This window comes from Salmo salar, chromosome ssa20 (assembly GCF_905237065.1).
Source record: "Salmo salar chromosome ssa20, Ssal_v3.1, whole genome shotgun sequence".
NCBI classification, from domain to species: Eukaryota; Metazoa; Chordata; class Actinopteri; order Salmoniformes; family Salmonidae; genus Salmo; species Salmo salar.
The window spans coordinates 44,546,288-44,558,645 of record NC_059461.1 but is presented as its reverse complement, the minus strand read 5'-3'; the positions used below and the strand labels follow the sequence as shown (position 1 = coordinate 44,558,645).

At 43.3% G+C, this 12,358-nt stretch overlaps 1 protein-coding gene across 3 annotated transcripts in view; it reads left to right on the top strand.

The window, feature by feature from the left end:
* Positions 1-217: 217 nt before the first annotated feature.
* ece2b (endothelin converting enzyme 2b) overlaps positions 218-12,358 on the top strand; it is a 77,954-nt gene continuing 65,813 nt past the window's right edge. The window contains exons 1-2 of one of the 3 annotated variants that reach the window (XM_014161965.2): positions 218-321; positions 477-622. In XM_014161965.2, coding sequence (XP_014017440.1) covers positions 590-622 — 33 coding nt within the window. In that variant the 5' untranslated portion in view covers positions 218-321; positions 477-589. Of the gene's footprint in view, positions 369-476; positions 623-6,377; positions 6,680-12,358 lie in introns of those variants that run through there. The other 2 variants (XM_014161964.2, XM_014161966.2) reach the window with 2 other exon arrangements.

The window sequence follows — 12,358 nt, the reverse complement described above, 5'->3', positions numbered from 1 at the left end:
GATAGGCTACACAGTGAAGGGCAACAGCTGTGTGTCAAGGGAAATAAATACTGACTTCACCCTAATATTTCAAATACTAACAGAAATGCACCTGGTTACAAGGGAAGGGATGTGTGTCCATGGGTGTGTAGGTGTGTATGTGTGTGTGAGTGATTGAGTGAGTGAAAGAGAGTGAGAGAGAGAGAGAGAGAGAGGGGAAGGGGTAGAGGGAGGGCGGGGTGTAGTCTGCAGTGTGATTGCAATCTTCCTTCTCGTTCATCCCAGGGTTTGCCGACTACACGCGTGAAAAGGCTTTTTCTCCCAACATGGAAACGTTCTGCTGTAGGTCTATTCTGCTTGCATTCGAGAGACACTCGTTTTAGGATTAGGTAATGTTATGCTCTGGCGCGCACAGTCCATTGCGGTCCTAGATCAATACGGATAGATTGACATGTGTGGGTTTAGTACATGTCCTTTTGTTGTTTGTTGTTCCACAGGATTTGATAGAGCGAGAGAGATGGCTTCGCGATCCAGCCACTGGAATCGTCAGCAGCAGAGGTAGAGTGTCTCTTGCACTCGCCTCGCGGTCGATTTTGCTGTCTGTTGCACGATGAGCGTAGCTCTGCAAGATTTGCGGAACAACGTAAGTCTTGTAATGATTTGATCATCTTCTCAAACGTGATGCTTCTCTTCTCATAATTTATTAGGAGACAGAGCCCCGCGAACTCGTATGTGATCGAAACCAATTGCAATCAATCACCATATTTATTTTGTTGGGTTTCTTACTGCTAAACCATTTCGCAGTCATGATTCGAATACGACTTGCTTATATTCTGCACATGTTGTAGGCTATGCGGACAATAATGCTCGAGCAGATTCCCAGGTAGGCTTTTGTCCTCCTCATATCCATCCTTAAAATACTGTGTTCGGCGCTCACTGCCCATGATGAAAATAGTGCGCTTGCTCTCTCCATACAAACGTCGGTATCTTTTCATAAGAGAAAGTGCAGCCTCAGACACTCATGCATAAATCCAGAAACACGTTTTTCCAGCATAGGCCTACATGTTATTACATGTAATAATTTGATTGTATTTATTTGAAGTTGTTAGAGAGAAGTTTCTTAGTCCAAGGCCCATGGGCAGACACCAGTAAATATTCATAGAGAGGCTGAGGTTTTATTCATTGTCATCTCTTTAAGGGCCACACAGCCTATGGTTGAGTTGCACTGTGTTCTCTCTATCTCACTCCTGAGCTCTCTCTATCTCACTCGGGTGCATGGGCTTTAGTTTTGGCTCACACAGTTGTGGAGCTTAGGAGACACTCAGTTTGAACGCCACATATAACAAATTTAGGCCTAACTTGTTTATTTTGAACTTCTCCATTTTGCTTTTTCATTTGTCCTTGGTTTTGAATATAATATATAGCCCTTTAATCTCACTCAAGGGCTTCCTTCAGGTCTTGTATTTTGTTGACTGGGTGTGCCTTGCCCAGACACTGTTACCTATGTTGACTAAAGTAGGCATAAGGACATGATATGGCACTGGAGTAAAATCATGTATTTTACTATGATAACCAACACACAGCTGTTGACCGGTCACACGGGACAGGCATTTTTGTTTTGTTACGTTGAGATTCCAGTCCGACAGGCTGTACCTGTTGTTGCTATGGCGCTGTTGCATTGTGTCGTTGTCACCTAAATATTATGGGATGTAAAAATGCACAACAATGACCATCTATTGTATTCAGTATCAGTATTGGAACAGTATTATGATACCAACGTGAGATGTGAAATGTCTGTTGTGATCCAACAGATAAGGCTATCTGGTTACAATTTGGGCTGGATAGGTCTTGTGTGTGTGCGTGTTTATTTCTGTGTGTGTTTATTTATGTGTGTTTGTCTGTCAACCATCAAACGGAGAGCAGGTGAAGTAGGCCTACTGCATGGGATCTGCTTCAGGCTTATGGCTCTGTATAGACCTGTCTGTAATGTAGGGCTAAGGAGCTGGAAGAGCAGTCCCCGACCACTGCCCAATATGCCGTGAATCAATTAGTAGCCTGTAGTCCCCGAGGGCATTTCTGAATATCTTCATTATCTCTCTAATGAACATCATTAATAACGCAATCGGTGTACTGGGCCACAGTCGAGCAGGCTGTCGCCCGCTAGACACACTGTGCACTAACTCAACAAACTGTTACAAGGCCTCTACTGTTCCCAGTACCTGTGTTAAGAAGACCAATGGTATTTACACTGCCTCAAAGGGCTGATCTCATCACACTTTAGCATGTAGGACATCAAAGCACCTCAGGTCTGTCCCAGATAGTAGCATGCAGAGACATGCACATGTGTGTATGCCATGATACACTTACTTGCACAGGCGTGAGGAACAAACGTTTACATACAGAGATCCATTTCCATATTTAGTCAACTTTTCTTTTGATTAACTGCCTTAATTTTGCTGGACCCCAGGAAGCAGCAGCTAATGGGGATCCATAATAAATACAAATACCCAAAGGGATTTACAGTGCAGACATACAATTTCATATTAGTGATCCCAGGGGGAATCAAACCCGCAATCCTGGCATTGCAAGCACCACGCTCTACCAATTGAGCCAAACAGGATTATTTCAAGGAAGCAGCAATGACGCACAGACACGCCGCCCTGAGGTGGTTGCTCGGTAACGGTAACACTTTACTTGAAGCGAACAGGAATAATGCGTTATCACTTGTTATAAGCATGTATGAGCATATATATAACTTATTATAAGGCATATGATGATAATAATATCTCTTAAATCATTATGGGATGAAGCTATACTATACTTGTATACTATACATGCTATACATACTTACAATGTGGAGGAAATGCATCAAAGGGGCAATCCAGAATTCGAAAAGCAACAAAGCCATCACCTCGCCACTTGTTTTGTTAAACAGCTGAGGGGGCTGGAGAAATGTAACCACTCTGAAATTCATAGACAGAGATATAGATGCAAGGACTGACCATCCATGTCATGAGATCAACATTATATTTTTTAACCATGTTTCTTAAGGAAAATGCATATGCATTTTTTATACATTGTCTTATGTCTCTGGGTGGCCTCAACCTCAAGTAAAGTGTTAGCAGTTGCTTTGCTGTGACCAATTGAGGGAGTGATGGGAAAGGCCAAGACTGAGTGACGGCTGGAGAAGGAGGCCCTTGAGTGACCTGAACCCGGGGTTTATCAGGGCTGGGTATCCTGTGTGTGCGTGTGTGTCCTGCCTTAGGGCGGTGGGGTGAGCCCCTTCCTGTCTGAAGCAAGACTCCATCTGTCCTGGCTCCATCGGCAGGGCTGGAGAGGTCAACGGCTATGTCCTAAATAGCACCCTATTTCCTACAAAGGGCTGGCCAAACATAGTGCGATACTGTATCTAGAGAAAAGGGTGCCATAATTTGAGATTTGACTAATTTATGAATAACCCTATGCAGGCTCATCATCAAGACTTGAGACAATGAGCTGATTTGTTAAGATCATGTAAAACCCTCACCACTGTCATTTGTCACTAACTGTCATCCATTTTAGCCTGTGTATCCTACTGCTTACTGCTTTTTATTTAAATGCTCTCTGACATATTTTAAGTCCTCCCTCCTCTTCCTTCTACTTCCCTCTATTCCCCCATAACATCTCTCCTGGCAAATCTTTCTCTCTAACTCCTTGGTTGCTTGACAATGTTTCTCCCTCTCTCTCTCCATCTGTTCCACCCACCCACCCACCCACCCCCACTCTCACTCACTCACTCACTCACTCACTCACTCACTCACTCACTCACTCACTCACTCACTCACTCACTCACTCACTCACTCACTCACTCACTCACTCACTCACTCACTCACTCACTCACTCACTCACTCACTCACTCACTCACTCACTCACTCACTCTCCCTCCCCTAATGATCTGGTTGTTTCACAACTGTGCACTGTATCGCCCTGAAATGGACAAAACAGGAGGAGAGGAGGGGTGGATAGGCATGAGGAGGTAGTTGTGGTTATGACCATATGAACGGACCAGGAAAAACTCTGGGCCCCAGTTATAACCTTAGGCCCCTGTAAGGTCACATGGTTAGGGAAAACTCAGGGCCCTATAGAAATGAGGTTAAGAAGTAATTTTTTTGTGCCTTGCGTTTGGTCTAGTGGATAACATCACCGCCCTTTAGCACTTATCTGCAAGAGTCTGCATGGGATGGAATCCTCGTCCCTCCGCAACTTTGTCTCACAAATGTCTCCTCACTTCTCTGTCTACCTACACTACCCTGCCTGTGCAATAGAATACCTAAAACATACCTAGAGTGGGAATTCCACTTTGTAAAATAAAATAAAAGAAAAATCCCCTTTTCACCTATGTGTGTTGTCATCCAATATGTACTATACTGAGTATTTTATGTAAATGCATGGTGCCTGAGCATTTGAAATGTAATGAATACTTTTGGATGTCAGGGAAAGTCTATGGGAGTAAGAAGTATATATTTTCTTTGGGAATTTAGTGGAGTAAAAATGTTCAAAAATATAAACAGTAAAAGTAAAATGCAGATACCCCCAAAAACTACTTAGGTAACACATGACCTATTAAAGGAGCCAGAAAGTGGGTATATCCTCGAAGCCTCTGTTATTTTCTGAAGAGACGGACATTGTCCTTTTTCTTATCCGGACTATTCTTCTTTTGTCCTCCCCCCTCTGTCTTTCTTTCTCTCTTTCCTCCAGTCTTCTCTCCTTCCTCCCTGTTGTCTTCCCTCCTTCCTTTCGGTAGAGAGAGAGAGAGAGAAGAGAGGGGTAGCCTTGATGCATAGATCAGTGACGTCATTCTCTCTCCCTGGGGAGGACTCTACTGTCTCCCTCCTTCTCCCCGTCTGCCCCTCCCTCTCTTTTACTCTCTCACTCTGCTGTTCTCTTTAATTGATGACGCACTGAAGGGGACGAGTAGGGGTCAGGGGAGGAGAGAAACAGGAGAGAGAGAGATTAAGAGAGAGAACGTGTAATTGTTTTCAGTGTACACACACTAACAAACAGAGGAATGACATCTGTAATGTGTGTTTTTGTTGGACTGTGACAGAGAAAGCAAAGGGAAGAGATTTTTAGGTTTGTTTGTTTGAGCGTGTGTCTCTATGTGTGTGTGTGTGTGTGTGTGTGTGTGTGTGTGTATACGTACATACGTGTGTGTATTCGTACCCAATTCGTCAGCCTTCTACAGATGCACATCAATTAAAGCAAGGTTAGTGTTTCAACAACACTGGACTAATGTTGCTTATGTAAGATTTACATAACAGAGTAGCGGCAGCCTCCCCGGTTTTGTTTGTTGTGCTTGTTCATTTACAGCGCTCGCAGTGTGCTCTTGTGATGTGCGCTCAAGTGGCTAACTTCATTAGGGCAGCATTTTGTTGTCGGCAGAGAAGAGAATGTCCTTTCTGTGCTCGAACAACAACAACAGTCATGCAGGCTCTGGCTAAAAGTAGTGCCCTATATAGGGAATAGCGTTCCATTTGGATCCTCTCTGTGGTGGCTGACTGTAACCAGGGAGGGAAGGGGGCGGAGGACGCCCTCTAGGGGTAGAGGTATGGAAGTGCATAATGACAGTGGTCACTGAACAGATGAATGGTTTGGTACACTATTAGGTTCTAGATAGCACCTTTTTTTCTAAGAGTGTAGAGCTCCATGCATGAATGGGCGTGTTATTATTGTCAGGACAGATACCAAATCTAGGTTTAATATGTGCCACAAGTTGTAAAATGATTGCAAGAACAGGAAAGCGCTGTGATGAAACGATGAAATAGCTTTTCTCTTTCCATGCTTGTGTTTCTATCTCTCTCTCTCTCTCTCTCTCTCTCTCTCTCTCTCTCTCTCTACCTGCCAGTCTTTCTCACTTTGAGGAATGTGGCTTTCGTTCCCTTGGAATTGTCTGTCCTTTTTTTATAATAATGCACACAGAAGCAAACTTGCCAAAGAAAATGGACCCACCTCCCTTTCCCCTCTATGTGGTAAAATTACCCATTCATTTTTCTCTGCTTCCTCTACTTCACCTCTCTATCTCATTGTCAGTGCTTGTGTGCTTGTTCCGTGTACTTCCCATTTTCTTGCACTTTTTCCTCTCCTTTTCTAAGAAGTATATCAAAATCAGTTTTACAAATCTCACACTGTTCCAATCCCTATCTCTTCTTTCTTTCTTTCTTTCTTTCTTGCTTTCTTTCTTTCTTTCTTTCTTTCTTTCTTTCTTTCTTTCTTTCTTTCTTTCTTTCTTTCTTTCTTTCTTTCTTTCTTTCTTTCTTTGTCCTCCCATCCCCCACCTCCTTAGCAGATTCCCGCCTCTCTTCCTTCACCCTCTCTCCCTGTGTCTGTCTTTCATTCTCTCTCTCTCTCTCTCTCTCTCTCTCTCTCTCTCTGTTTTCTTCTCAACCCCCAGCTCATGCTGTTTGTCTGCTTTATTTTACTCTGTAACTCGCCCTCTTTCACTCCCACTGCCTTCCTTTCACCCTCCCTCGCTCTTCAAATGCTTTGTGCTCAGTGATTATAGTCCTTCACTAACTCTGCATAGAGGGAGAGAGTGAGAGACAAAGAAAAGAAAGAAAGAAAGAAAGAAAGAAAGAAAGAAAGAAAGAAAGAAAGAAAGAAAGAAAGAAAGAAAGGGAGACAGAAGAAGTGTAAGGACAAACTCTTGAATACTTTATTAAAGGTAAGTAAAGCGTAAATGTTCTCATTTATCCCTCCATCTCGCTCTCTCTCGTTCTCTCTCCTTCCATCTCCCTACTTCTCTCCTATGATTGTTCTAAACTGAGAGAATAAGCTTATTGCCCATAAACCACCTGTTGACAGCTGTGCTGTGCCGGGGGTGTGTGTCAGGCTGTTGCTAGGGGAAATAAAAAGTGTGTGTGTGAATGTGCCGGTGTCTGTGTGTGTGGGAGGGAGTTGTTGTGACCGTCTGGCTTGAGCTCATTTTCAGAGAGAAGAGAGAAAGGTCACGAATTGAAGAAAAGAGGAAAGGGAGATTGCTGAACCCCTACTTCCGTTTCTGTGTCGCTAGTGAGCAGCAATTTGATGCGTGTGTGTGTGTGCGTGTGTGTGAGCAGGACTCTACCCTCAAGTCCAGGATGCAGTGGGCTGATAGATAGAGGGATTTGAAATGGTAAAGGACATGGATTCTCATGCACACACGCATGTGCGCCCACACACACAGAGACGCACACTACCATTTGAGGGTCCAGTGCAAGTGTATGTGAAGGTCAAACACTGAAGTGGTGAAAGAGGGACAGGGGGTGTGTTAGCTCTGAGATGTAAGCAAAGAGAGGGCCGTTATTTACTTACTGCTTCTAAGGACAACATCGGCCCACAGCTGGCTAGATCGAAACGGCTTGTATTGCGCAATAGTCCTGATTCTCACGCTCAGAAGTATGTCTCAGAAGTATGCCTTGCGAAGCAGGATGTGAAATCTGACACCACTTGAACCTGGTTTGTCCCTCCTACCATTTCATTCACTCTTCTGACTGTCCATCAACTCCTGGCTGATCCCTAGGTCACAGCCACGAACAACGCATATGCCTGGAATCCTAACATCGTAACGCAGCAGGAGAGAGGGGTTTCAGTGCTGTAGCACAGTCAGAGTTCGATTTCTAGCCCATAATGTAAAAGAATTCATAGATTTTAAACAACAAATATTTTCTATTTGTCATAGACAGACAAGACTAATATGAGTCGAAAGGGGAGTTCTTAACGAGTTCAGGAACTAGTTAGATCTCTGTGAGACGTACACAGCGAAGGGGGCAGACGTTTTGATCGAGACCTTTTCTAGCACTAAATATAGTAATATGTGTTTTATCGTTATTACGAAGGTCAAATCTTATTGTTACTCGTTTGAAAAAAATCGAAGTAATTATGAAGCCTTATTCATACAGTTTTAAAATATTACATATTTTCATATTTGTATCATATTTGTACTGTGTACTTGAGCTTGTGTCCTCAAAAGTGACAACACAATTTATAACTATTTTTACCAGAAATGTGAGATTTGATCCTTTCTTGGAGTATGCAGCATTACAAGTTATTGTTTATGGCCCTCTTGTGATAAATAATTACTTTTGGGGATTACGTAGATTACATTTTCCATTACATTTAGTTACATTTAAGACTTGTGACTATTCTAATGGTTCCATTTTCCCAGGCACCTTGGCAAGTCACAGTGAAACACAGCTTTAGTATTTGAAAAAACTAGCGTTTGAACCCAGGTCTGGTTTGTGTGTGTGTGTGTGTGTGTGTGTGTCTTTACTGTGTATGTGCTTGAGAGTCATGCTGGTGATTATTTGTGTTTAGTGAGTTGGACCTCACCCATGTCTCATGACGTCTGTGTGTCTGAGCGCCTTCACTCAGGGAAGATCAGGGTCCTGGAGTAAACGGCCCCCTTCCTCCCCTTCGCTCTATCGGTCCCTCTCTTTCCCCCCTTTCTGTCTGTTCCTCTCCCTTTTCTCTTTCTCTGCTTCTCTCCCTATCACTCTCCTCTCTCTGTCCCCCCTCTTTCTCTCTTTCTGTCTGTCCCTTTCCCTTTCTATACTTCTCTCTTTATATGTCACCCTCTCTCCTCTCTCCCATAGTCCTCCCTATCTCTCTGTCTCTCTCACTCAGTCCCTCACTAATTTTCTCTTGCTCAGTATTCTAGTCAGCAAGTCCTCCTTATCTCACCCAGTCACAGCAGGTTTTGTTTCATTCGCTCTCTTTGCCTGTGTGTCAAAACACGAGTTTGTCAAAACATGTCTGTAAGTATATATGTTTACAATATGTGTGTATGTGCGTGAAAGTAAGTGTATAACATGATAACCGTATGTATGTGCCTGCGTGCATGCATGCGTGCGTGCCTGCATATATGTGTGGGGGACTGTGGTGACCTCTGTGGCAATACGGTTGCCGAGGTGAGGTGGGGGGGTGAAGGGTGACAGTATTTCCAGCTCTTGGGGCAGAAGGCTGGGCTGTGCCAGGGTGAACTCCACCAATGCCACTTTCCTTCAAAAACACTCCACAGGAAACCACTTCAAACAATCACATTCCGCACAGTGAAAGTTACACACCACTCCTGCAACTCGGGAAAACCTCTCCCTTCCCTTCGCCTCCCTCAGCATGTTTACTCTCTCTCTCTCTCTCTCTCTCTCTCTCTCTCTCTCTCTCTCTCTCTTGCTCTCTCTCTCTCTCTCTCTCTCACACACACATAGGCAGGCAAGCACGTATGCAGATTCACTCTTACCCAACCATGTACATACTGTATATACACACACACACACATGCAGACATACATACAAATACGCAAACGTATACTCTCTGAATCCCATTTAGGTATACAGTGCATTCGGAATGTATTCAGACCCCTTGACTTTTTTCACATTTTGTTATGTTATAGCCTTATTTTAAAATGGATTAAAACGTTTTTTTCCTCATCAATCTTCACACAATACCCCATAATGACAAACAAAAAAAGGGTTTTAGAATTTTTTGCAAATGTATAAGAAAAAAACCCTGAAATATCACATTTCCATAAGTATTCAGACCCTTTACTCAGTACTTTGTTGAAGCCCTTTTGGCAGTGATTACAGACTCAAGTCTTTTTGGGTATGATGCTAAAAGCTTGGCACAGCTGTATTTGGGGAGTTTCTCCCATTCTTCTCTGCAGATCCTCTCAAGCTCTGTCAGGTTGGATGGGGAGTGTCGTTGCACAGCTATTTTCAGGTCTCTCCAGAGATGTTAGATCGGGTTCAAGTCTGGGCCCTGGCTGGGCCACTCAAGGACATTCAGAGACTTGTCCCGAAGCCACTCCTCCGTTGTCTTGGCTGTGTGCTTAGGGTCATTGTCCTGTTGGAAGGTGAACCTTCAACCCAGTTTGAGGTCCTGAGATGGTTGTCCTTCGGGAAGGTTCTCCCAACTCAACAGAGGAACTCTGTCAGAGTGACCATCGGGTTATTGGTCACCTCCCTGACCAAGGCCCTTCTCCCCTAATCGCTCAGTTTGGCCAGGCAACCAGCTCTAGGAAGAGTCTTGGTGGTTCCAAACTTCTTCCATTTAAGAATGATGGAGACCACTGTGTTCTTGGGGGCCTTCAATGCTGCAGACATTTTTGGTACCCTTCCCCAGATCTGTGCCTTGACACAATCCTGTCTCGGAGCTGTACGGACAATTCCTTCGACCTCATGGCTTGATTTTTGCTCTGACATGCACTGTCAACTGTGGGACCTTATATAAACAGGTGTGTCTTTCCAAATCATGTCCAATCAATAGAATTTACCACAGGTGGACTCCAATCAAGTTGTAGAAACACCTCAAGGATGATCAATGGAAACAGGATGCACCTGAGCTCAATTTCTAGTCTCATAGCAAAGGGTCTGGAATACTTATGTAAATAAAGAATTTCAGTTTTTTATTTGCTAAAATTTCGATAAACCTGTTTTCGCTTGGTCATTGTGGGGTATTGTGTATAGATTGATGAGGAACATTTTTTATTCCATTTTAGAATAAGGCTGTAACGTAAGAAGATGTGGAAAAAGTAAACGGGTCTGAATACTTTCCGAATGCACTGTAGGTGAAAGAACACCCTGTGTGTGTGTCTGAACATTGCATGTGTGTGTGTGTCTGAACTCCTGAACGTAACCCTAACCTTTACCATAGCAAGTTGTTGCATATACAGTCAGTTTACAAGTTTACATAAACCTTAGCCAAATACATTAAAACTCCGTTTTTCACAATTCCTGACATTTAGTCCTCGTAAAAAAATCCCTGAATTAGGTCAGTCAGGATCACCACTTTATTTTAAGAATGTGACATGTCAGAATAATAGTAGAGAGAATTATTTATTTCAGCTTTTATTTCTTTCATCACATTCCCAGTGGGTCAGAAGTTTACATACACTCAATGAGTATTTGGTAGCATTGCCTTTAAATTGTTTAACTTGGGTCAAACGTTTCGGTTAGCCTTCCACAAGCTTCCCACAGTAAGTTGGGTGAATTTTGGCCCATTCCTCCTGACAGAGCTGGTGTAACTGAGTCAGGTTTGTATGCCTTCTTGCTCACACACGCTTTTTCAGTTCTGCCCAAATAAATTCTATAGGATTGAGGTCAGGGCTTTGCGATGGCCATTCCAATACCTTGACTTTGTTGTCCTTAAGTCATTTTGCCACAACTTTGTAAGTATACTTGGGGTCATTGTCCATTTGGAAGACCCATTTGCAACCAAGCTTTAACTTCCTGACTGATGTTGCTTCAATATATCCACATAATATTCTTTCCTCAAAATGATGCCATCTATTTTGTGAAGCGCACCAGTCCCTCCTGCAGCAAAGCACCCCCACAGCATGATGCTGCCACCCCCGTGCTTCACGGTTGGGATGGTGTTGTTCGGCTTGCAAGCCTCCCCCTTATTCTTTCAAACTTAACGATGGCCATTATGGTCAAACAGTTCTATTTTTGTTTCATCAGACCACAGGACATTTCTCCAAAAAGTACGATCTTTGTCCACATGTGCATTTGCAAACTGTAGTCTGGCTTTATTATCGCGGTTTTGGAGCAGTGGCTTCTTCCTTGCTTAGTGGCCTTTCAGGTTATGTCGATATAGGACTTGTTTTACTGTGGATATAGATACTTTTGTACCTGTTTCCTCCAGCATTTTCACAAGGTCCTTTGCTGTTGTTCTGGGATTGATTTGCACTTTTCCCACCAAAGTACGTTCATCTCTAGGAGACAGAACGCGTCTACTTCCTGAGCGGTATGATGGCTGCGTGGTCCCATGGTGTTTATACTTGCGTACTATTGTTTGTACAGATGAACGTGGTACCTTCAGGCGTTTGGAAATTGCTACCAAGGACAAACCAGGCCTACAATTCTTTTTCTGAGGTCTTAGCTAATTTCTTTTGATTTTCCCATGATGTCAAGCAAAGAGGCACTGAGTTTGAAGGTAAGCCTTGAAATACATCCACAGGTACACAAATGATGTCAATTAGCCTATCAGAAGCTTCTAAAGCCATGACATAATTTTCTGGAATTTTCCAAGCTGTTTAAAGGCACAGTCAACTTAGTGTATGTAAACTTCTGACCCACTGGAATTGTGATACAGTGAATTGTAAGTGAAATAATCTGTCTGTAAACAATTGTTGGAAAAATTACTTGTGTCATGCACGAAGTAGATGTCCTAACCGACTTGCCAAAACTATAGTTTGTTAACAAGAAATGTGTGGAGTGGTTGAAAAATGAGTTTTAATGACTCCAACCTAAGTGTATGTAAACTTCCGACTTCAACTGTACTCCAACCCAGAGTCCTGCACTCCTGGGCTGGGTAACAGTGGAAGCTGCTGAGTGGAGGATGGCTCATAATAATGGCCAGAATGGAG